General features: G+C 37.2%; 1 protein-coding gene across 3 annotated transcripts in view; it reads left to right on the top strand.

The window, feature by feature from the left end:
- The window catches only part of LOC143240931 (RING finger and transmembrane domain-containing protein 2), a 49,702-nt gene that overhangs the window by 13,786 nt on the left and 10,349 nt on the right, over positions 1 to 25,567 (top strand). For all 3 annotated transcript variants that reach the window (XM_076484196.1, XM_076484195.1, XM_076484197.1), the window contains 4 exons: positions 4,939 to 5,555; positions 16,727 to 16,803; positions 24,094 to 24,194; positions 25,314 to 25,467. In XM_076484196.1, the coding sequence (XP_076340311.1) occupies positions 4,955 to 5,555; positions 16,727 to 16,803; positions 24,094 to 24,194; positions 25,314 to 25,467 (933 nt within the window). In that variant the 5' untranslated portion in view covers positions 4,939 to 4,954. The remainder of the gene's footprint in view (positions 1 to 4,938; positions 5,556 to 16,726; positions 16,804 to 24,093; positions 24,195 to 25,313; positions 25,468 to 25,567) is intronic.

The raw sequence follows: 25,567 nt of genomic DNA, 5'->3' as shown, positions 1-25,567 counted from the left end.
TCTTTTTCTATCCTACACAATAGCTAAAAGTAGAAGTAAGCAAGACCAAGTTGAACATTTTTCAAATAGAAAAAAGGTTCTACTTTGGTTTAAATCCAACAGGATGATCACAAACCAGTAAAAGAACTTGCAAGTCTACCTTTCATATTTGTGCTTACAGTGTAAGAACTTTAAAATATGATGAGGACCTTGAAAGATTATTGGAATAGATTAAAGAAATTAAATGGAGTATCTTGGGTCTAAGTGAAACTAAAAGAATTGGAGTAGGCCTTGTTTAAATGAAAGGAGTATGGACATTTGAGGCTGGGAAGACAGAAGATTCACAAGTGAAAGGTGTAACCTTTGTTATCCATCCAAAAATGAAAGACTAAGAGAAACTTTCATACACAGTTGAAAAATGTGATATTCCTAGATATAAAGTAGATTCTAATGGAAAGGAAGCAATGACATTAATCCAAGATTATGCTCCAATGTATGACTGTGATGATGTTAAAAAGGTATTAAGAGAAATAAAATTAATAAATGGTGATTTTAGTACAAAACTAGAAATTAAATAAGACAGCAAACCATTTTAAAGTGTGGGAAAATATGGCATAGGCCAAAGAAACAGTAGTGGAGAAAAGACTTAGTGATTTTGCAAAGAAGGAGCAGTTAGTAATAGGAAATACTTTAAGAAAAAATATATACTGGACATTGCAAAGCCTAGATGGAAACACAAATATAAAAATGGACTTCATACTACTGAAAAAACACAAAATCATGGAAAGTTGTGAAGTAATGACCAAGGCAGATGTTGGAAGTTATCACAGTATGGTGAGAACAAGAATTAACATAAGTAAAAGATTGGCAAGATTTTAGAGTAGAAGAAAGTTTTCATGATAATTATTAATGGTCTAAATGACAGTAAAAGAGATTTTGAATTACATATAAAAAACAGATTTAGAGTGTTGAAGGAAGGCCAAGACCTGAGTAACTTTTGTAACAACTAAATCAGATTTTAATCAAAGAAATAGAAAAATTCAACTGGTTTTCAAATTAAAGATGAGGGGTATAAACGTATAAAGAAAATGAATGTCAGAAAAAAGGAATTAAGATAAACAGCAAGAAATGCCATACAAGAGAAAGTTGAATATACTGAGTTAACAAAGATAGTAAGAAAAAAAAAGAAAATTAAAATGTTAAAAACTGGTAGAAGACTTGAGAGTATCAATAAAGGAGTTATAAACAAGAAAATATACTGAATAAAAAAACAAAGAATCACCTCAAATGATAGTTGAGATATGTGCAGATTTTTACAGAGATTTGTATACATTAACTATTAAATATGAAATAGGAATAGAAATGAATATTGATAACAGAAGTACCTAAAAGTTTAGTGTCAGAAGTGGACAATGTATTAACTGAGTAGGAAAGGTCGAAATGATGTTATCACCAGTGATAGTTTAGAAGCATATGGAACTAAATTGTTTAACAAAATATTGGAATAAAGAAAGGTACTAAGGAAATGGAAAGATGCCAAGATAGTTATTTTATATAAGAAGGGAGACAAGCAAGATATAAAGAATTACTGCTACGTGAGCCTAGAGCCTATTATTTCAATTGTATAAACTATTCACAAGAGTACTACAAAAAGGATAGGAAAAAAGTTTGGACAAACACCAACCAAGAGAGAACAAGCAAGCTTTAAAAAGAATTTCTCAACAACAGATCATTTTCATGAAACTAATCAAATGAATACAACTTACCTTTGTGTGTGAGATTTATAGATTATGAAAAAACATTTGACTCTGTAGAACACACTGCAATATTAAATGCTTTAGCTACAATAGGAATCAGTTTAATGTACTTTGAAATTTTTACATGTATATAGATGCAACAGTAAAAATATATTTTGGTAAAGAAGTAATATCAGTGATAAAATAGAGGTGTGATACAATATCTCCAAAATTGTTTACATTAACTATGTAAGAAGTATTCAGACAAACTGAGTTAGAGAATGGAAGTATAAAAATAAATGGTGAGACATTAACATATCTAAGGTTTGCTCATGTAGCTCTTTTTACAAATTCAACATAAATGATAGAAGCTCTATTAAACAGTCTGAATGCCAGTAGTAAAAAAGTGAGATTAAAAATATATAAAGGAAAAAAACAGATATATAACCAACAATAATGACACAGATACCATCAAATTTGAGAATGAAATAAAGTGTCAGAGTACAAATATTTAGGACAAATCCTTAACATGAAAAACATAACAGGGAAGAAATTATGGTAAGAATACATGCAACATGGTGATGTTTTGAAATATGTATAGAAATTCTACAGGATCAAGATATCCCCATTTTTTTTTAAAGAAAAAGATAATGTATCAGTGTGTACTACCAATCTTAACGTATGGCAACCAAACAGAAAAGATGAGAAAAAAGACAGAAACCACACAAAGAGCTATGGAGGAAAAAACTTCATGTAACACTCCAAAACAAGTGAAGAAATGACAATAAGAAAACCAGTAAATATAAACGATGCAGTAAGATTCATTCTAAGAACTCAATAGAAATGGGCTGTGCATAAAGCAAAGTATACTGATAATGTGTGTACATTATGAACAAATAATGTAGGTTAGGGAAAAGATCTAAGGGAAGACAAAAGAAAAGATGAAGGTATGACAGTAGCAGAAGCAGAAATCAGATTGAAACAGTATGCTAAAAATAGGAAATACTGGACTGATGGAAAGCTACATTCAACAAGGGATGACTGCAGCTGAGATAGATTGGATCCTTTATTTGAATCTTAATACTTTTTCCTTTCATTCCACTCAGTTTTAAATTCTGGGTTAAGAAGTCTCAAATTTCCTGCAGAGTTGAAATAGTTCATTATAATTATCCATGTTTGTACTCCCAACTCTGTGATTTTGCAGGTGTCAAGGTATTGGAGGCCTTTAATAGACCTGACTTAACTCTTCCTGAAGATATCTCATTTTTGTTATTGGGGGTTGTAGTTATCAGTTTACTGTCCTTCCTCTTGGTTTCATTTATTTATCGTAGAATAATTCATTTTGTGCTAGTCTTCTCCATTGACTCAACATAGATGTTTTACTTTACTACGAATGATTGACATATTATAACATTTTGTATTTTCAGTCTTTTACATGAACTCAGAAGACCATATCCTTTGGGAAAATTATATCTCCAGTTCTCATTTTAGTACTAACACACTATATTATACATAGAGGGTTTAAACAACACATTTCAAGGTACACTTAAGGTGATTCTATGGGGTTACAATCCTTGGAATTTCTTATTAATAGTCTTATATTATTCACACCTACCATAAAGATATCCTTTTTGTTTAGAGTATAACAGTTACATTTCACAAAGTCTTCCCATTGGACTGTGTTCACATGCAACTTTCCAACAGGACTTTGCTCTTCAGAGGTGTCCAACTTAAGAAATATTGGTATGCAGCATTCTTTTTTCTTCCATCACTTTTACGCTTCTCCAATTTGGATGAAACAAAAGTTAAGGTATGTGGATAACTTCTTTTTTTCCTATTTATTCTAAATCCCATAATGTCTTCACACATTCTTTCCTCTGAGTTAATCATGTTGGGGAATCAGTATTGTTATGGTTTGTGGATTCTTTATGCCTAATCTCCACACCACTTTAACCAACTCATCAACTTTTTTATAGGGAAACAGTCCTGTTACCACAATAGGAATATTTTTTGACATTCGATGTATACTTTTCATGGATGACCGTTATAGTTATTTTACAAAAAAATTAATTATCTTACAGTATGGGTCTATTTTTTCTGACAATTTTCTGTAGGAGCATAGATGTTTTTTTAGTCTTGCAAGTATACATTGTGTTTAGAGGAATCGTTGCAACATGTCCTGCATTCTCTTTGGTGTGTGCCTGACTTTTTCTCTGTGTTCCTCTCTTCAATAATTTCCAACACATTCTGGAATATACTACTACTCCTCTTTGGCCTGACTTGCATCTTTCCACTGATATACCTCTTTCTTTTTGGTGCAGTTTTTAATATGACCACTATATTGGTGGCTTAGTCTCTAAGGGAGCATTGTGTGTATGTGTATATACATACACACATTTTTTGGTGATACTGTAGCTCTTTTGGGCTTGTTCTCCTCTTTGGTTGCAATTAACTGGTTGTTGTGAATCTGTTTATCACTTCAGTCAACCATAAGGGAGGCATATGCTCTCAGAATCTGTATTTTGTGGCTATGTATTTCCTTTCTTGAGTTTGCAGTTGTCATCATTCATCTCGTGTCTGGTCATGCATTTTAACATTTGTATCTAATGATAGATTGTCACTTTCTTCTTGTTTTGATCCATCCCATGGAGTGGTCCTTCAGTCTTGCATTGGACTTATTCCCATTTCAGAAACCCTTTGGTGAATGCTTTTGTAACTCTCACTTTGGGAGACTTTTCTCAGTCAACCTTGGTTGTCCATTTTGAATGACAGGATGACATGCTTTTTTCAAATGTGGAATTTGTCCAGTCTCTTTCATGACATATGAGATCTTCAGTTATTAGGATTAAACTAGGCTGTTCAGTTCATTTAGAGCAGAGTGGAAGCAATTGAGGATACACTTAATCTGGTTGATCAGTAACAGTAAAGATCATTACCGATTATACTCTGTACAAGTCCTTAAGCCTCATCAAAAAATTGAAAACAGTTTATGTTGAAAGGTCATGGCTAAAACAACTGATACACATATAGTGGTTTGAAAGAATTTCTCCTTATTATTATGGAGTTGAGTTTTGATAGAAGATGTATGTAAATTGTAAAAGAGGCTTATCAAGAACTCAAAAATAGAATTGAAACTAATAAAAAATAAATTTGTCAAATTAATATAATAAAAATGAGAAAGAAAAGATACTTATGTTATTTATTTTCTTATTATATTTTACAGTGAAACAGTGAATATCATGGCTGAGCGTGAAGAAAGTCGAAGTCATGATGGTCCAAGTCATCGTCTTTTTCCATTTGGCAGAGGTCGGCCATCTTTTCATTTCCACTGGTCCCTTGGATCATCCCAACTACGTAACATAACCAATTCTAGCTCTTGGAGCATCAGTGAAGATATACGCCATGTCATTCGAGGTATAAATCCATTAGCAGAAGAACCAGCTTCTTCTGAAAGAGATAGTGGACCAAGCATGTCATCCTGGCTACAAGGTACCATAACAGAACCAAGTCCGGTATCTACGTCAACAACTGGTGTTGCTTCTAATTCAGAAGTTGCAAGAGACTTTGTGATAGATATGAGTGGCATGGGTAACAGACAACGAGAACCACATGCAAGAAATATCCCTGCTGGTGGTGGAGTTGGTATTCAGATGGCTTCTGCTTCAGATGAAAGCAGAAACAACTCTGGAAATAGAGGACCTTCTGTTGGCAGACCAGTAGAGGATGCTTCTGAGCTACTTCGTAATAATCCAGAAGTTCGAGCATTGCTGTCTCTTGCTGAAAAATATGTTCCATTTCTGTTTATTCTTCTGATGAAGGTGATTTTTGATCATAGAATTGGTGAGTTTTCTTATTTTTATCTTGTGTAAGTAATGAGATTTATATTGTTTCTGCAGAAAGACAGTAGAACATCTATTAAGAGTCATCACATCATGAAGGGTGGGACTTTTCATCCTTTTTTTTTCTACTGTTTGCAACCAAAATAGTGGGCACCTTGTTCTTCTAGATTAAGGCCATTGTGTTTAGTCTTGTTCCTTATATGAGCAATGAACCATTTTGCATGCCAACTTTTTACATGTATGTGATTTTCATACATGTGGAATGGAAAAAAATTGAAAAACACATACTTCTTTGTTCCATTTATTTAACGTTTTTTACAGTATACACAAAAACACTGCCTACATACATGTAAAAAAATGGCTTTAAATTTGTACACCCAAGTGGGGCCTTAAAATTCAGAAATTTAGCATAGTCAATATGAAACCAAGTTTTGTGTGGCTCATTCTGGACATTAAGGGCACCTTTGTATAGAGGGTATTTGGACACATTCAGAAGGATGTCATTTATGTTTAGATTCTACTGAACATACTGTTTTCTAATGTTTCTTCTTTTATTATCTTCCAAACACTTTTCAACAAACAACCATTCTTTCATTTTTGGGCAGATTGACTTAAAATTTTATAGGGTTTTACATTGTTCCAGTGGCCTGGTTCTTTACTTTTTTATTTAGGCCTTTGAAAAGATTTTATGGGGTCAAATGTCTACCCTTAAATGTTTAGTTTGGTCTCCAATGTAGTCATATTTACAACAATCAGAATTGGCACAAATATACATTTTTATGCATCTGACTTAGAAACAATTGTTTTTGCTCATTTTTGGTCTTTTTTTCATTAGATAAATCAGAACTCACAAAAAGCATAATGTTTGGGATTTGACCAGTTTGCATGACATTTGATACAGAAATACTTTTCTCTGTAGCCCACCCATTGACAGACACCAATGGTATACTTGCCATTTTTAGACATTATGGGAGAGCTAAGATGATCTAAAGAACATGATTTTAGGGTTTTTGACAATTACTCCACCTTATTTTGTCCAGTTTGTTTGAGATTTAGTACAATTTTTTAATGTTCAATTTTACAATGAGAAATCACAATTTGGAGTTTTTGTAAACTCTTTGTGTGTATCACCCAACTTACATGTGAGTTGGTACAAAGATACCTTCTTACAGGTCCCAAACATTGCTATAGACAGTTTTCAATTTTCTCTATTCTTCACAGTTCTTAGTGTCACAGTTGGCCTTGTTGGGATATTGTGGCAGAAACATGGTGATTAACCTACAAATTATGATCTGTTTAATTCTTTTTTTTATTCTTAATGTTATAAATGTTACAAATATAACAAAAGCTACAATATAATTCATTGTAAAGTATTATAGTATTGACATAGTACTTACCTCACCCCCACAAGAGTAGTTATTCACATTCAGTGCTGTCCTATATACGAGAACTTTTTCTTTATGCATGCCACAAGCTTTGTGCTCAAACACTCGTTGGAATTAGTATATTTTACATGCAAATCATCGTGCATCATTCATCAACCAATAGTAGTATAACATGCTCATGTTTATTCCTGTGTGTATGACTGTTTTCCTCCCAAAATGGTTCATTTAAATATATTTTGATTTGTTCAACTAAATTTTTTCATTTTTCTTATTTAATTCATGCTACTTTATTTCTGCAATGCATCTTGAAGTTCACCTCTCCATATCAGTGGTTAGAACAGTGACTAACATATTTCGTGGGCTTCAGATTGTTTAATGGATTTATCTGCTTTCCTCTCTTGTGAGGTCGAATGTTACAGGTCCATCTTTTCCCTGGATTTTGCCATGATTCCTATTGAAATTGCAGAGCCTTTACTGATGGATGAGGACTTTGTTAACCTTTTTCTGTATCTAGAATTTGTTGTTCATTACCATTTCCAACCTGGGGATTCTCCCATGCTTAATTCATTATTGGAATTTCTGTTTCACATTTGTGTTTTATTTCTGCCATCTATTTCCTTCTCCATTTTAAGTTGTATATTTTTACCACTTGTGGTTTTCCTTCCTCCCCTGAGATTCATGTTGTTGCTGTTTTGTTAACCTTGCATTTCTGCAGGGAGACTAATTTGTTGCACCTTTTAAGTACTGATCAGTTATTGCCATTTCTTACCATCAGGTAAACTATACATTCTTTGAAAAGTAATTGTTTGTTATTTTTTACCACTTTGGAGGACAGTTACCAAATTTACTATTAATCTTATGCATAGGCTTTTTTGGTACCTTTTTTACCTTACATTGTCTCTCAGAGGATCTCCAGAGATATCGTGAGGGATTTTTGCTTATACCCTTTGCATTCTTTTCTCCTCTTTAGCCCATAGTTACTCCTCAACTCTGGTTTTACACCATGTGGTTCCTTTGTTATTTGGATTTCCTAGTTAAGGACTGTTTTTACTAAGATTATTTATTATCTTCTATATCACAGTTTTATGTTTTTCTCCTTTTGTGAGGTTTCATGTATTTGCTGCTGTCTCTTACAATATCAAACCATGTGTGATGTTAATCAAATGGCTGTCTACATTTTTATAGCCCATTTTTCTCTGTTGGAGCCTTACATACTACTGTTTTCTCCCAACCCTTCCACCCTCAGTGTGGATTCCTGTACATCATGAGGGGACCTCCAAGGGAAGGCTCTGTTCCTTCAGTTTACCTCCTCTGGAATCTAAACATCAACCCACATGTTTGCCATGCATGGCAATCCATGAAGGGGAGGAGAAGATCCTGGTGGTCCCTAACACACAACTTTGGACTTGAATGCCGGTAGACAAGCAGCCTTGGGGTGGCCCCCTTGGGTCAGTCAGCTGGTCCACTTGGGTGAGGTTCAACCAAGTATCAATGTTGGATGTTCTCAACAGGTCTTGTGGACATTATATCTGATGCTGGTGTTTGGGTATAATGCACACAAAACCCTGGCATTGCTGCAGTGTTCTTGTTTGACATTGTAGTGCATTCCCTCATAGGGCTCCATGGTGGGTGGAGTCAGTGGGCACCAAAATTTCCCTCTCTTTATTGTAGATGCTCCAATTAAAAATCATAATAAAATAGTGAAAAACCAGTCTATAGCTAAATGACCACATCTTGAAGATTCTGAGCAGCAATCTTCAACATCTGTAACATCTGTTGTACCTCATTTTCTTATCCTACATTCTCTTTCAGACAAACCTTTAGGGCAAATGTCTCCCTTTTTCATTGAGAAGGGACCAGAGGGACTTGCTGGCTCTGCAAATTCAGTAAAGAAGATTCTATCTGGTGACATATTAGTGGAAACATCCACATATCAACACAGTGAACTCCTATTGCATTCAGAGGCAATTGGGGATATACCTATTGAGGTTACACTTCATGCTACTTTGAATTCATGACGAGGAGTTATTGTTGAGAGGGATTTGAAGAACATCCCACAGTCGGAGATTCTCACTGGTTTCTCCACCCAAGGAGTTTTTGCAGTGAGGAGTATATCCACTCGCAAAGATGGAATTATGATGCCGACCAATGTCCTCATTCTCACATTTACGTTACCACATCTGCCTGCCACCATTAAGGCAGGTTATCTTAATTGCAGGGTACGGCCATATATTCCAAACCCTCTGCTATGTTTCCAGTGTCAACGGTTTGGTTACTCAAAACTGTGCTTGTTGCAGTGGCAAGGACCATGATGCCTATGAGTGTTAAATGGACCCTCATTGCATCAATTGCAATGGCTCTCACCCATTCTACTTTTGTTCTTGCCATAAATGGTTGGAAGAAAAAGAGGTGCAGCATTTGAAAACAATTCATAACATTACTTATCTTGAGGCTCTAACATTGCTGTCCACCACCTCATCTCGGACGTATGCTGCTGCACTTTGTTCCACAACTACAGTGGGAGTGTAGACAGATCTCTCTGTGCCTCCAAAAGAATCATTCTCCAAACAAATGAAAAGTTTTTTGTCCTCCATCATTAAAGTTGATGAATCATCTTCAACACTTATCTCTGTCCCTTATATACATTCCACCAAACCCCAAGATCCACATCCTTTGGTTCCAGGTACAGGCATTTCCTAAGATAATCTTCTCCCACCCCAAGATGCAAAACAATCATTCATTCACATCCTCACTTCCAACAGAAAAGAACTGCCTAATTGACCCAGGGCAGGATCCATGGAGGTCAATAAACCTCCCTCGAATAAGGACAGTAAGGAAAAAAGACGTGGTCGTAAACAGAAGGGTTCTCCACCCAATTCATCTACACGTAAATAAAAATGGCCACCCTGATACAATGGAACTGTTGAGATATACGTTCTAATCTGGATTACATCAAAACACTGATTGCTTTCTACCATCCTGTTTGTCTTTCCTTACAGGAAACATTTCTGAAACCTTCCGATACAGTTGCTTTTCGGCAGTTTTTTTTATACAGAAATGACAGGCTGTGTAATGGATGAGTGCATGGAGGGGTGGCACTGTTGGTTGATCAGCATGTGCCCACCCTGTCTTTGCCACTTGACACACCCTTGGAGGCCATAGCCATCTGTGTTTCCTTGGGTCATACCATCACTGTTTCTACCTGTCACCTGAAGAAACATATGATTAATCAGACCTTGATGCTCTCATTTGACAGTTGCCATCTCCCTTTTTAATCCTTGGGGACTTTAATGGACATCATTCCCTCTTGGAAAGTGCTGATATTGATAGGAGAGGTTGCTCTGTAGAGCGTATGCTCTCTAATCACAACCTATCTCTTTTCAATACTGGTTCTTTTACTTATTTCCATGCAACTAGTCAGTCTCTCAATTTGCTTCCCTTCATTATTTTTCCATTTTTCATGGAGAGTTGACGATTATTCACGAGGTAGTGATCATTTTCCTATAATCTTGAGAGAGACTGGCCATGGTTGATGCCACCCAACCTGCATGCCCCAGTGGAAGCTGGATCAGGCAAACTGGCCCTCTTTCACTGCTCTTACAGACCTTGATCCTGCCATCGTCTGTAAGCAATCAAAGATGACTGTGTGGCAGTAGTAACTGACAGTATTATACAAGCAGCAGCTCAATGTATTCCTAAAACCTCAACACGTTTTCCACTATATCCTCATCCATGGTGGAATCCTGCCTGCCAGATGGCATGGAAGGCTCAAAAACGAGCCTAGGATACTTTTTGAAGATGTCCCATACTCTCAAACCCCATTGCTTTCTATAAGCTGACCTTTATACCACACATCAAGCAGCCACGGGTGAAATGTACAAGAGCACTGAACATCCCCCGTGTTCTCTTTTCCACCATTTGGGGAGCTGATCGATGTTCTATGTTAAAGATATATCATGCTATTATTTGATCAAAACTCGACTGTGGATCACTGGTTTATGGCTCTGCCAGACCATCAGTCTTAATGATGCTAGAACCTATTCATCATCGAGGACTTCGGTTCTGCACTGGAGCTTTCCACACTTCCCCAGTTCAGAGCTTATACATAGAGTCTCATGAACCTTCTTTGGTCTGCCATTGCTCCTTTTGGCCTTCATATCTAGGCAGAGTTGGATGAATTGGGTCTGTTCTTGGATAACATTGCTGTATCCACTGGTCAGCCCATCCAACCATGGCTTCTTACTGTCCCCAAATGTGACCTATCTTTAAGTCATCTAAGAAAAGTAGACACTTCTGATTGGAAATACTGTCTGTTATTTGCTGAACATCTTTTGAACCATCTTTCTATTTTTATTTATACAGATGGTTTGAAATCAGGTGACTGTGTGGCCTCTGCCATGGTTTGTTGTGGTTCTGTGGTTGCATGCAGAATCCCCTCTGCAACTTGTGTTCACTTCTAAACTGTATGCCATTTCTCTTGCCCTGGATCGCACAGAAGCTAAGCAATATTCAAACTGCACTATTTATACTCACTTGCTTTGTTCTCCACTGACCCTGGAATCGCTTCACATCAGTTCACACCCTGTACTTGCCAATATTCAAAACTGACTGAACTATTTCTCTTTAACTTCTATCCAGTTTTCTGGATACCAGGCCATATTGGTATTCGTGGGAACGAGCTCACTGACACTGCAACTAAATCTGCTGTGCCTGTCCCATACATGGACTGTGGTCCTGTATTCAAGGTTCGGCTCCGTGCCAGCTGGCAGTCGACTTGGAGTGAGCAATGTGAAAACAAGCTTTTTCAAATAAAACCCTATATTGGGCTTTTGCTGTCTAGCTTCCGTAAAGTTCGGAAGGAGGAAGTTGTTCTAACTAGACTACGCATTGGTCACAGTTTTTTAACTCATCGTTTTCTTTTATCTGGAACTGATGCACCAATGTGTAGTTTGTGTAACACTCAGATTACAATAAGCCACATTTAACTTTCTTGTCATAATTGACTTTCAAAGATGGCACTATTTAAAGCAAGTTCTGTCCCAAAGTTTGTCCATAACATTGGACAGTGTTATTGGTGATGGTGACACTGTCCATCTTGGTAATGCTTTTAGTTTTTTAAAGTAAAGGCCCTTAATTTTTTATGCCATTTAAGTTTTTTAATTTATACATTACACCTTTTTAATGTGGCTCTCTTTTAAAAATCATAGTTCATCTAGTTCGATTTGAAATTAGAAACTGGCCATAACATTAAATAACTTCAAACCAGGACTGGAAAGGCCAACTTCAGGTGACTGACGATGCCATTTGAACTACCGTTAGTCATCCTGGTGAGTTATTATTATAATTTTGCTACACGTCTTTTAAAACCTTTTTATTTCCTTTTTGAAAATGGTCATAACATCAAATAACTCTGAACCAGGACTGGAAAGGCCAACTTCAGGTAACTGGCAGTGGTTTTTGTACTTACCTGTTAGTCTTCCTGGTGAGTTATGATTATTACAGTTATTCTACAGAAAGTCCTTTATAAGTTGAATTACTGTATTTTTTTCTTGACATTGTAGACTTAGATGTAAACATTGGTTTTATGTTATGTTTTTTAAACTTTGTTTTGTTTTTCCTTAATTTCCCTTTATGAATTTTACTAAATTTAATTTTAACTTTTTACTGGATGTTTTGTGCAGATAGCCTAGCTGCTTTGTGCCATAAAACACTAAATCAACCAACCAACCCAACCCTTCTTTTTTTCATTTGAGTTCTTTTTTTTGTTAACTTCCTTGATGGAGTAGCATGACACCACTAGCGACTACCATGAAGGTTCAAATTCTGGGGAGATTCAATTATTGCTGTTTCTGTCTTGTTGGCTTCCCTTCACCAAATATCAGTAGGTGCTAAGCATTCTTTCAGAAAGTTTCATTATCCAGTTTCTTTTCCCATCCCATCTCTCATTACATGTTTTTTCATTCTTCTTCCCATTTTGTTTTCCCAACAAAAACAGGGTAATTGATGACTGATCATTGATTTCTCACCTCAGCCACTTCACTGCACTCCCCAATTTTGCCATGGAGTCTTTTCTCAATCCAACATGGGCATTTTCCTTCAGTGGTAGATGCAGGTAATATGTTTTCACTGTCTACCTGCATATCTTATTAGTAGTTTAGTTTAGACCTTCTCTTTGGTTTATCCATTTTGGAATGGTTTACTTAGCCTCAGGCATTCTTTCTGGACATGCCTCAACTCCCTGGATATTGTCACATTGCACAAGCTTTTGCTCATCATTTTCCAGCTGTGAGTTGGCATTCCATTATTACATGGATATATGGTTCCTTTTAGCTCATTCCATGCAGAAATCGACCACTCACACTCACTACCTCCTTTCTGTAACAATTCTAGGAGTTGGTTGTGTACATTAGAGAAGTCCTTATCTTGATTCACTCAATCTTTGCATTTTGAAGTCCTCTTTGACACCAGCATTAGTTGCACTCTGCCTTCTTATTTATCTATGTTTTATGGACCTTTAAGTTCCTTAAGTTAAACTTGGTCATTTATTGCTCACAATGGTATCTTGCACAGTTTCTTCTTTGACTACCATTTACATTCCACCTTTATTGAAAGATGATCTGCAGTGGTAGCTAGACTTCTTACACTATGGACACTTTCTCAGATCAATCACCACAAAACCTCAGGCCATTGGTTAGATATGAGACTGCATTGCTTATTGATTTTCTCAAACTGCTCCTGGTTCATGACGCATTACAATACTTTCTTTCTCTTGCCTTTTGCTGTTTGATGGTGGTTCTTTCAGACAGGTCTATAGTGGTGGCTGGTATCAGCCATGAAGATGCACATGGCCCAGATGTCTATTTTTGGATTTTAGATCTTCTTTACTGTGTTCATGCACATCACATTTGTCTTACTGCATGTTGTGCTGGCTGATTTCAATTCAGTTGTAGATAGTCTTTCATGCCTGAGTTGCATTTCTCCCATAGAATGAATGGTAATTCGATCCACTTGTTTTCAGGGATGTTTGCTTATGAGGGCACCTACTCAAATGGATGCATTTGTCATGGGTCTCAATACAAAGTTGCCACTATTTTGGTTACTTGTACCTCATTCATAGGCTCTGGCTCTTGATACCTTCAGCTAGAAATATTCTTGAACATACTTTTATGTGTATTCTATCATCCAGTTGCCTTCATCAGGTGATTTCTCTGGTACACTCACTCCATTTGCCACATTTTCAAAGATCCACTGTATACTACTCTTACCATTTATCTCTCTTTCTTTGCTTCCATTCCTTCTGCTTCAACCTCAGTCCTCCACTCTGCATTCCAACCTCCATGTCCTACATTTTTACACCTGGTTTTTGTCCAGTTTTTGCAAGCAGATCTGGCTTCACATGTAGAGCTAACATGTCAGCTAACAGGGGACTTTCTGCTGCCTAACCTTCTGTGGCTAGAGTGGTGGAAGTTTTCTCTTGTCTCTTTGATCATGGGTGTTCAATCTCTTTATCTTCTAGTTTTCAGATGGACCTATCCGATACTTTACTTACCCATTTCCCTACCTACCATAGGGTTTTTACTTCCCTTGTCCTTGCTATGCTTCTACATTTGTTTTGGGTTCAGGATTGGTTTTAAATCTAGTCCTCTGTGTCCTGACTCTCTTTTTGTGTGAACCACTCTCTTTGTGGTCATTGTTTCATTTGTTCTTTAACACCTATTTCCTTCTCCATTTGGCCTACAGATGTCACCAATCTGGTTTATTTGCCATTGATGTTTCACTTTTTATCATTCTACCTATCTTCTCCTTTTTACCCAGTATTTCAGCAGCTCAGGAGGGTTGTTCTTACTTTCTGTCTCTCATCTTTACCCTCATCCAAACAACATTAGACTGCTGTGTCCAATCTCAGCCATAAAGTTCACTTGCATGTACAGCTAACCCTCCAGTGTACTCAAGACCATCATTTTATTCCCTCACAATCATCATTCCTTTGTGCTCTTTCCCATTCTCCCTTACAGATATGGTCCACCTTATTTCATATTTTCTCCTGTCCAATCAATATTCTCACATTTTCCCTCATTTCTCGTCCTCATCATTCATTGGAGGAAATTCTTCATGCTCCTCTGGGGACTATGCCCAGTATGTTTATCTTTTACTATCTTCATCACCTTGAGCTTTTTCTGCATCAAGTTCTTATCTTCCATCTATGGTAAATTATATTCATTTTGTTATTTTTCAAGGGTCTTTCTTCCCTTTTATGATATGGATCCTGCTTGGTGGTGAGTGCCGCTTGACTGAGCATTCATTAACACTAAAATCCACGGTGCATTCCATGTTAATTTAAGTGCTGTCAGCATTGGCTCTGTACAGTCACCATAGGAATGGAGCATTCCTCTAGATTGCTAGAAGGTTATCTAACTTGTTATAGTTGCTTCATAAATATGTCTGTTCTGGACCATACCTCTAACAAACTGCATGGATAAAGCAGAAGAGGATAACTGTCTGTCCTGTGAATAACTTGGTATGGTCTGCTTTTTAAAATGGGGTGTCATTGCACTACCTCCAATGATGACAGTCATCTGGACTCTTCAATGCATTTTCATCACCTTTGAATGGAACATGAGAATTCTTCTCTCTTTCCATTTTCAAGCTGCTGGGGTGGTATACCATGGAGAGATCCTCGTAAATGGATTCTACCTTAAAAAAGTTTACTATAACCATTCAGTAAAGAGTAAGGTGATGACAGTCTGCTAGTGTAGGTATTATGTGGCCTTCACAGAAGTTGATTGGTGGTGTTGCCAGTGTACAAGGCCCTCTGGTACTATTTATGCTATCACAGAAGTTGGTCTGTCATCTTCCTGGATGACGTTGCCTCCTTATACTATTCACATAATTCACAATTACTTGAGTTGATACGAGCTGATACACCCCTCTTATATTATGTACACTACCTGGTGGTTGTCACAGCCTTTCACTATTCATTTACACATATAGTTAAGTTGGTTCACCTTAACATTGACATGGTTTCCTGTTACACATTCCATACCACCTGGAGTTGATCTCTTGCACATGCAGTTTTTCCCTTTTGATTGGAGCCCTCACATTACTTTCAGGTGGATGTTAGCTCCAAATATTGAAATGCTGAAATCAGGTGAACCAATCAATATGTTCTCTCAAAATTTTAATCCATCTTCTCATTACCAAATGGCTAGTCTGGGATTGATGTAAAGGGATGATCCTTGTGTAGTACCCAAGAATTGGTGTGGATCTCAATTCCAAAATTTTGGGTTTGAGTAAAAATGGTATGATTCTCATCCTACCTTCACGAGGATGTTGGTATTCCATAGAGGAGGTTTGGGATGTAGTTGACTTTCCGAGCACAGTGCAATATACCCTAGACTCTCTACACCTCATGATTTCTCCTCATACGTGTTACAATTTATAGCTCAGTATGTGCTTTTAATTTTGTGTATTTGTTCCAACTACATAAATACTCAAATAAATGAACCTAAAAAGTTAGTATTGCAGTGTTAGTGCATTTGTGAGATTAATCTGTGGTATAAAGATTTATGAAAAACTTCAAGTAATGGTATTTTTCATTGTTTATTGTGTATTTTGATAATTAACACTTATCATGCTGTAATACAGATCAGTATGTAGTATTCCACAACCTCAACTCAGATGATTTTTAAATAGCATAAACTGTGGTAAAATTATGCAATAATTTTTTTTTGATGGTGAATTTAAAGATGTACATCTGTTTTCTTACCTTTGTTGTATGTAAATTTAGGTATCTTGGTGGTTATTGGGCTGTTTGTTACATTCTGCTATGCTAATGCTGTAGTCAAAAGAGAAGTTGGAAAACAGGCAAGTCATCTGTACTTAATTTGTTTAGTGTACGTCTTTCCAGTAAGTTTAATGTGTAACTGTAGTGATGATAATTTTTGAAAAGAAAACTAGTTAAAAAATAAGCATCTTTAAACAGTAGAAGTAATTATGATAAACAACCAATTTCGTTGAATGTACATGAATGATGTGAGTAGCCCATGTGGCTCCAGTGTACATGGCTCGGTTTTATATATAATAGCATGTTGTGTCATGTTTGTTTTGTTGTGCAAGAAGTTTCTCTTTATAAATAGATAAGTGAATTTCATAAATCTTAACATTGCATTGGTTTTAATTTAGTAGTGCATTTAATTATGATTTTATCATTTAAACTAACTTTCTTACATCACAAACCCCTCGGTGTGGATTCCTGTATGTGTTGAGGGGACCTCCCAGGGAAGGTTCTGTTCTTTCAGTTTAACTCCTCTAGGATCTAAACATCCACCCACGTGTTTGCTGTGCATGGCAACCCGTGAAGGGGTGGAGAGGATCCTGGTGGTTGAGGGGTCCAACCCTAACACACCACTTTGGCCTTGAATTCCTGTAGATGGGCGGCCTATGGGTGGCCCCCCTTAGGTCAATTGGCTGGTCCACTTGGGTTAGAGTCAACCAAGTATTAGTGTTGGAAATTTTCAACGGGTGTTGTGGACATTGTGTCTGATGCTGATGTTTGAGTATAGTGCTCATGAAACTCTGGCGTTGCTGCAATGTCCTTGCATAACATTTTAGTGCATCCCCTCGTAGGGCTCCATGGTGGGTAGTGTCAGTGGGTACCGAAATTTTCCTTTTTTCCTATGGATCCTCTAACAAAAAATTTAAATAAAATAGTGAAAAAACACTCAATAGGTAAACGAACACATCTTGAAGATTCTGAGCAGCAATCTTCAACATCTGTAACACCTGTACCTCATTTTCTTATATTACATTCTCTTTCAGAAAACCTTTAAGGCAAATGTCTCCCTTTTCATTCAGAAGGGACTAGCTGGCTCTTCAAAGTCAGTAAAGAAGCTTTGATCTCGAGACATATTGGTTGAAACATCCACATTCCAACACAGTGAACTCCTCTTGAATTCAAAGGCAATTGGGGATGTACCTATTGAGGTTACCCCTCATGCTACCTTGAATTCTTCACGAGGAGTTATTGTTGAAAGGGATTTGAAGAATGTTCCCGAGTCAGAGATTCTCGCTGGTCTCTCCACTCAAGTAGTTTCTGCAGTGAGGAGCATCTCCACTCACAAAGATGGAGTTACACTGCCAACAAATATCCTTGTTTTGACATTTACATCACCACGAGCACCTGCCACCATCAAGGCATGTTATCTGATTTGCAGGGTACAACCGTACATTCCAAACCCTCTCCGATGTTTCCAATGTCAGAGGTTCAGCCACTCAAAGACGTCATGTTGTAGTTCCCTGACATGTGCTCATTGTGGTGGCAAGGACCACGATGCCTATGATGTGACATGGACCCATATTGTGTCAACTGCAATGGTTCCCAACCTTCCTACTTTCGTTCTTGCCCAAAATGGTTGGAGGAAAAAGAGGTGCAGCATTTAAAAATGACTCGTAACAATAGTTATCCTGAGGCTCGGAAATTGCTGTCCGCCACTCCATCTCGGACATATGCTGCTGCACTTCATTCCACAACTACAGTGGGAGTGCAGACAGATAGATCCCTCTGTGCCTCCAAGAGAATCGTTATCAAAACAAATGAAAAGCCTTTTGACCTCCATGGTTAAAAAGGTTGATTAATCGACTTCTACACCCATCTCTGTTCCTCCCATACATTCCAACAAACCTCAAGATCTACATCCTTCAGTTTCAAATACAGGCATTTTTTCTGATACATCTTTTTCTCCCAGCCCACGATGCAAAACAATCATTTGTTCGCATCCTCAGTCACTGGAATCCCCTTCCAACAACAAAGACCTGCCCAATCGACCCAGGGCAGGATCCATGGAGGTTGATAGACCTCCTCCGAATAAGGACAGCAAGGAAAAAAGACGCGGTCATAAACAGAAGGGTTCTCCAGCCACTTTGCCTACTCGTCATTAAAAATGGACACTTTGATACAATGGAACTGTCGAGGTTTACATTCTAATCTGGATGATATCAAAACACTGATTGCTTCCCACCATCCTGTATGTTTTTCCTTACAAGAAACATTTCTAAAACCTGTTGGTACAGTCACCATTCAGCAGTTTTCTCTGTACAGAAATGACAGGCTGTGTGATGGATGAGTACATGGAGGGATGGCACTATTGGTTGATCAGCATGTACTCACCCTGTCTTTGTCACTCAACACACCCTTAGAGGCCATAGCCATCTGTGCTTCCTTGGGTCATACCATCACTGTTTGTTCTCTCTACCTGTCCCCTGGAGAGACATATAATCAATCAGATCTTGATGCTCTCGTTGAACGGTTGCCATCTCCATTTCTAATCCTGGGGGACTTTAATGGACATCATCCCCTCTAGGAAAGTGCTGTTATTGACAGGAGGGGTCGCTCTGTAGAGCATATGCTCTCTGATCACAATCTTTCTCTTTTCAATACTGGTTCTTCCACTTATTTTCACACACCTAGTCAGTCCTTTACCACTATTGATCTCTCAGTTTGCTCCGCTTCATTATTTTCCCATTTTTCATGGAGGGTTGACAATAATCCACCAGGCAGTGATCATTTTCCTATACTTTTGAGAGAGACTGGCCGTGGTCAATGCCACCCTACCGGCGTGCCCCAGTGGAAGCTGGATCAGGCAGACTGGTGTACTTTCACTGCTCTTGCAGAACATGATCCTGCCATCTTGAATCAACCATCAATAGATGACTGTATGGCAGTGGTAATTGTATTATACAAGCAGCTGCTCAGTGTATTCCTAAAACCTCGACTTGTTTTCCACGATATCCTTGTTTGTGGTGGAATCCTGCTTGCCACTTGGCATGGAAGGCTCAAAAATTGGCCTGGAATACTTTCCATAGATATCCCACACTTTCGAACCACATCGCTTTCCACTGGGCCCGTGCACATGCTAGGTGGGTAAGACGTCAAAACCAGATGGAACCTTGGATTAAGTTCACAACTAGCATATCTTCTACCACCAGTTCCAAGGTCATATGGGACAGAATTCGAAAGGTCAGTGGTCACTACACTTTTGTCCCCCTCTCGATTCTTACTCTCTGATGGCCAAGAGGTAGCTGGTGTCTGGAGCATCGCCGATACTCTAGGTGAAAGCTTTTGCCAGGTATCTAACACTTCTGCTTGTTCCTCCACCTTCTTGGCCATCAAGACTCGGGCAGAGCATTCACCTTTTTCTTTCAAACTGACTGTCTCTTTGACTAATATTGTCCATTTACACTGGTGGAACTGAAAATGGCCCTTCATCGGTCTGCCAGTACATCTGTTGGACTTGATATATACTATGACATGCTGTGCTATCTCTCTCCTGCTTCTCTTGATATTTTTCTAATTATTTTTAACCGGATCTGGCAGGAGAATGTTTTTCCTGATGCCTGGCACGAGGCTATTATCTTACCTTTCTCTAAACCTGGGAAAGATCCCAATATTCCTTCAAACTACCTTCCAATTGCTTTGACGAGCTGTCTCTGTAAGACCTTAGAGAGGATGGTTAATGCTTGTCTTGTTTGGTTCCTCGAATCAAACAAACTTCTCTCGCTCACCCAATGTGGGTTCCGTCGACAGCACTCCACCACAGACCACCTAATTCATCTTGAAACATCTTTCAGAGAAGCCTTTCTCAAATGCCAACATCTTGTATCAATATTCTTTGACATAGAGAAGGCTTATGACACAACATGGAGGTATGGCATTTTGCAAGACCTCCATATATATGGGTTACGTGGACATTTAGCCATGTTTATTAAAAAATTGTTAATGGACAGGAGATTCCAAGTTCGTGTGGGTTCGACACTTTCCTGTTCTTTTGTACAGGAACTTGGGGTCGCTCAGGGCTGTGTTTTGAATGTCACACTTTTAAGTGAAAAGATAAATGCCATCACTGAACAACTCTCTCTCACTGTTGCAAACAGGCTCTATGTCGACGACTTTCACATCTCATGTCAGTAGTCAAAAATAAGGTATATTGAGCAGCAACTACAAACTGCCCTCAATCATGTACTGAAGTGGACTATGGTGAGTGGCTTTAATTTTTCTCTCTCTAAAACCATTTGCATGCATTTTTGCCACCAACAGGGTATTCACTTTGATCCTGAACTTCGTATCGGTGAAATTTCGCTGCCAGTGGTCCCTGAGACCAAGTTCTTGGGGCTTATCTTTGACCATAAACTGACCTTTATACCACACTTAAAGCAGCTACGGGTGAAATGTACAAGAGCACTGAACATCCTCCGTGTCCTCTCTACCTCCAGTTGGGGAGCAGATTGATGTTTTATGTTAAAGATATATCTTGCTCTTATTCGATCAAAACTGGACTATGGATCAGTGGTCTATGGCTCTGCCAGACCCTCAGCCTTAAAGATGCTGGACCCCATTCATCACCAAGGACTTTGACTCTGTACTGGGGCTTTCTGCACCTCCCCAGTTCAAAGCTTATACGTAGAATCTCATGAATCTTCTCTGCACCTTCACCGTTTGCAACTGTCTTTACTATATTCTTCAAAACTTCATTCCTTACCAAAGCATCCCACCTGGGGATGTGTTTTCCTTCCTCAGTGGGTCTTACTTTTTCAGAACAGACGATCTGCTATTGCTCCTTTTGGCCTTCGCATGTAGGCGCAATTGGATAAATTGGGTCTGTCCTTGGATAACATTGCAGAATCCAGGGCTAATTACAGCCCCCAAATGTGACCTTTCTTTAAGTCATCTGAAAAAGGCAGATACTCTCGATTAGAAGTACCGTCTTTTATTTACTGAACATTTTTCAAACAATCATTTCATTCCAATTTATATGGATGGTTCCAAATCAGGTAATTCTGTGGGCTCTGCCATGGTTTATTGAAGTTTGGTGATTGCGCGTAGAATCCCTTCTACAGCTTCTGTGTTCACTGCTGAACTGTATGCCATATCTCTTGCCCTGGATCATATTGAAGCTGAGCAGTACTGTGACTGCACTATTTATACTGACTCGCTTAGTTCTCTACTGGCCTTGGAATCACTTCACGTTGGCTCACACCCTGTTCTCGCTGATATTCAAAACCGACTGGCCCATTTCTCATAAACATCTACTTCTATCCAGTTTTTCTGGATACCAGGCCACATTGGTATTTGCAGGAATGAGCTTGTAGACACGGCAGCTGAATCTATCTGCTCTGGCACTATCACCACTGTGCCTATTCCGTTCATGGACTATGGTTCTGTATTCAAGGATCGGCTCCATACCAGCTGGAAGTCCACTTGGAGTGAGCAATGCAACAACAAGCTTTTTCAAATCAAACCCAAAATTGGACTTTGGCCATCTAGCTTCCGTAAAGTTTGGAAGGAGGAAGTTGTTCTAACTAGACATTGGTCACAGTTTTTTAACTCATCATTTTCTTTTATCTGGAACTGATGCACCAATGTGTAGTTTGTGTAACACTCAAATCACTGTAAGTCACATTTTACTTTCTTGCCATTGTTATGACTCTCAACGACAGCACTATATTAAACATGTTCTGTCCCAGGGTTTGTCTGTAACATTGGACAGTGTTGTTGGTGATGGTGACACTGTCCACCTTGATAAAGTTTTAGTTTTTTAATGGCCATTAATCTTTTAGATCTCATTTAAGTGTTGGATATTTATTCATTACACCTTTTTAATTGTGGTTCCCTTTTCAGAGTGTCAATCTTTCTAGTTCAATTTGAAATTGGTAAATGGCCAGAACATTAAATAACTTGACACCAGGACTGGAAAGGCCAACTTCAGGTGACTAACGCTGCTGTTTGAACTATTCATTTGAACTACCCATTAGTCGTCCTGGCGAGTTGTTATTACAATTTTGCTGCATGTCTTTTAACACTTTTATTACTTTACCTTTTGGTACTGGCCATAATGACACATAAACTGGAACCAGGACTAGAAAGGCCAACTTCAGGTGACTGACGGGGGTTCTTGAACTTACCTGTTAGTCTTCCTGGCGGGTTATGATCATTACCATTTTGCTAGAGAAAGTCCTTTACAACTTCTCTTACTCTGCTTTCTTTCTTAACATTGTAGACTACATGTCAACATTGATTTTATACTTTTTCTGTTTTTCAATGATGTTTTGTTTTACCTTCATTCCCTTCTATGTATTTTACTACATTTAATTTATTTTTACCTTTTCACTGGACATTTGGTGCAAATAGCCTAGTGCGTTGTGCCATAAAACACTAAATCAATCAATCAATCACTACATCACAAAATTTTGATATGAATTGGCATGTCATTATTATGCCACATTTGACAAATTTGTATGGTTTGCCTTTTTACTCATTTACTTTTGTAAATCAGTTTATTTTATTTATATATATCAGTCATATCTGAGCTTTAGGAATCTACTTCAAATATAATCAAACACAAAATAACGTGAAGTTCATTAATCAGCAATAGAAACCATGAGCTCTTATTCACTCCTGTTTTAGCTGCATTTGTGATGTTAAAAATTAGCAAAGTGATAATTCTGAAGTAAGAAACTGTTATTACATTAATACAGTCTAAATCATCACTAGCATTTGTGTACTTGTACAAACACACTATCTTTGTTTCCCAACTGAAAGCGTGGTTAAAGGTGTCTTTTATTAACAAGATTGTACAATACACGAATATGCATTGGTACAATATTTATTTATAACACAATTTGAAAAGTACTGAAATAAAAATGTTCATAAAATTTAAATGTGTTTTTTTGGGGTTATGTGATAATTTGATATAATTCTCTTAATTCATATTTTATACAGTTAGATTGTAGAGAAAATCGAGGAACCTAGTCTCTTTTGAAATAAAAGGAAGAGTTAATTATTCAAAGACTATAAAGTAATAGGCATTTACTGACCAGTACCATCATGTCCCCTATGAATGAAATCATAGAGCTGCTACTTTGTTATCTCTTGATGAATTTCATTATATTTATTCCAGATATAAAGTAGCCAGTATGTTGTAACTAGGTACTAAGAGATAATTCATTTTAAACACTTATAAATGTCTATATTTTATACATGAAGTACAGATTTAATGAGATTTTTGGCCAACCTCAGTATATGTGAACAACAAGTAGCTAGTGTTGAGAAAAGAAGCAATATATCAGTTATTTTAAAGTTTTGATTTTTGTTTTTTTCAGAATAAACGGCAGTTGTTTAATCTCTTGATTGTTGTCATCAACATAGTAACATGTACAGCATTTGTCTATTTGGTGTTTGATGACAGTCATCTGGCATTTGCGTAAGTATTGCTTTTTTATTTAAGTCTGTTATTATGCAAATTGTTTTTCAAAATGATTTTGTTTTCTTTGTGTGTTAGGTACATCAAGTTACAACTAATAAATGTATACTAGTTGTGTTGAGAATATGGGCAACCAGTCATCACTTCTCAACCTACTTCCTATTAAATACAATGTATTACTTACAATTACCTGCAGGCATAATGTTACAGATTCTATTATGTGCTTCTGCTTTGAGATAAGTGCCTGTAAGTGTTGCATTTTCCCTAAAAAGATCAAAATGATAGAAATCATATGGTATTAAGCTAGTACTATATGCAAGATGGAGAATAACCGATCAATGAACCTCTCCATTGTAGTATAGACTTTAACACTGTATTGCAGAAGAAAATGTTCAAGTTTGACACTGCAATGCTTAGTGGATAAAAATAAAAGAAATTTAGTCAATACTATAATTTATAATTTGTTATTAGGTGTTAGATAGCCAAAGACTGTAATGTGAAAATAAAATTATAATATTTTATTGTAATTTTTTTTGTAATTGTGCTTCATGCCACCTGTTGGGGAAAACAGTGAACAGTTTAGTTGAGAACATACCATTAAAACTTTTGGTATGGAAGTTAGAGGTTAAATACTTGCTAATCAATAGATATTATCAAAAGCTATTTTGAGTAAACACATAAATGGGTAACTTCGCAGATAATGAATTGTATAAGAGTAAATAAAACAAGATTTCTCACTTGTTCAACACACTACTGGATGTTTCTCTTAAGTAAGGAGAGATTATGATATGATCTAGGTGTGACCTTCAACAAGATACACATGCAGGTGTAGAGTTCCCCACCAGTATGTAAATCGAAGATGGCCTGAGCACACAAATATCATTGAAGGTAAAAATATGCAGATAGAAAATAACCATATAATAATGGAAATTTCAACATGTTTATATCTGAACAAGATTGTCATGATGGGTAAAGATTTGTAGGTTAATATTGATATATATTTCATCAATTTCCTAAGTGATATTGTCATGTGAGAAAAAAATTGTAAAAACAAATTAGTAGAATTAAATAATAACATTTGATACCAGATTGCAATGTGTATTTTTTACCATTTTACAGGTTAGTGTTTGTTCCACCATATAGCAGACCCGTCACTGTCTGGGAAGTGCTGTGGTTGGTCACAGTTACAGATTTTGTTTTGAAGTTAGCCAATATTTTGTGTAAAACTCTAGTTCTTGCACTTCCTGCTAAACTGTTGGCTTACCAAAGAAAGGCTAGTAGTTTTCTACAGTATTCACATTGGGTTTGGTATGCAAGGAAGATTTTTTTATAATAATTATGTAACTAATTTAAATTTCTACGAACTGACCAAT

This window comes from Tachypleus tridentatus, chromosome 13 (genome assembly GCF_004210375.1).
Source record: "Tachypleus tridentatus isolate NWPU-2018 chromosome 13, ASM421037v1, whole genome shotgun sequence".
In the NCBI taxonomy this organism is placed as follows: domain Eukaryota; kingdom Metazoa; phylum Arthropoda; class Merostomata; order Xiphosura; family Limulidae; genus Tachypleus; species Tachypleus tridentatus.
This window is presented reverse-complemented; position numbering and strand designations above follow the sequence as displayed.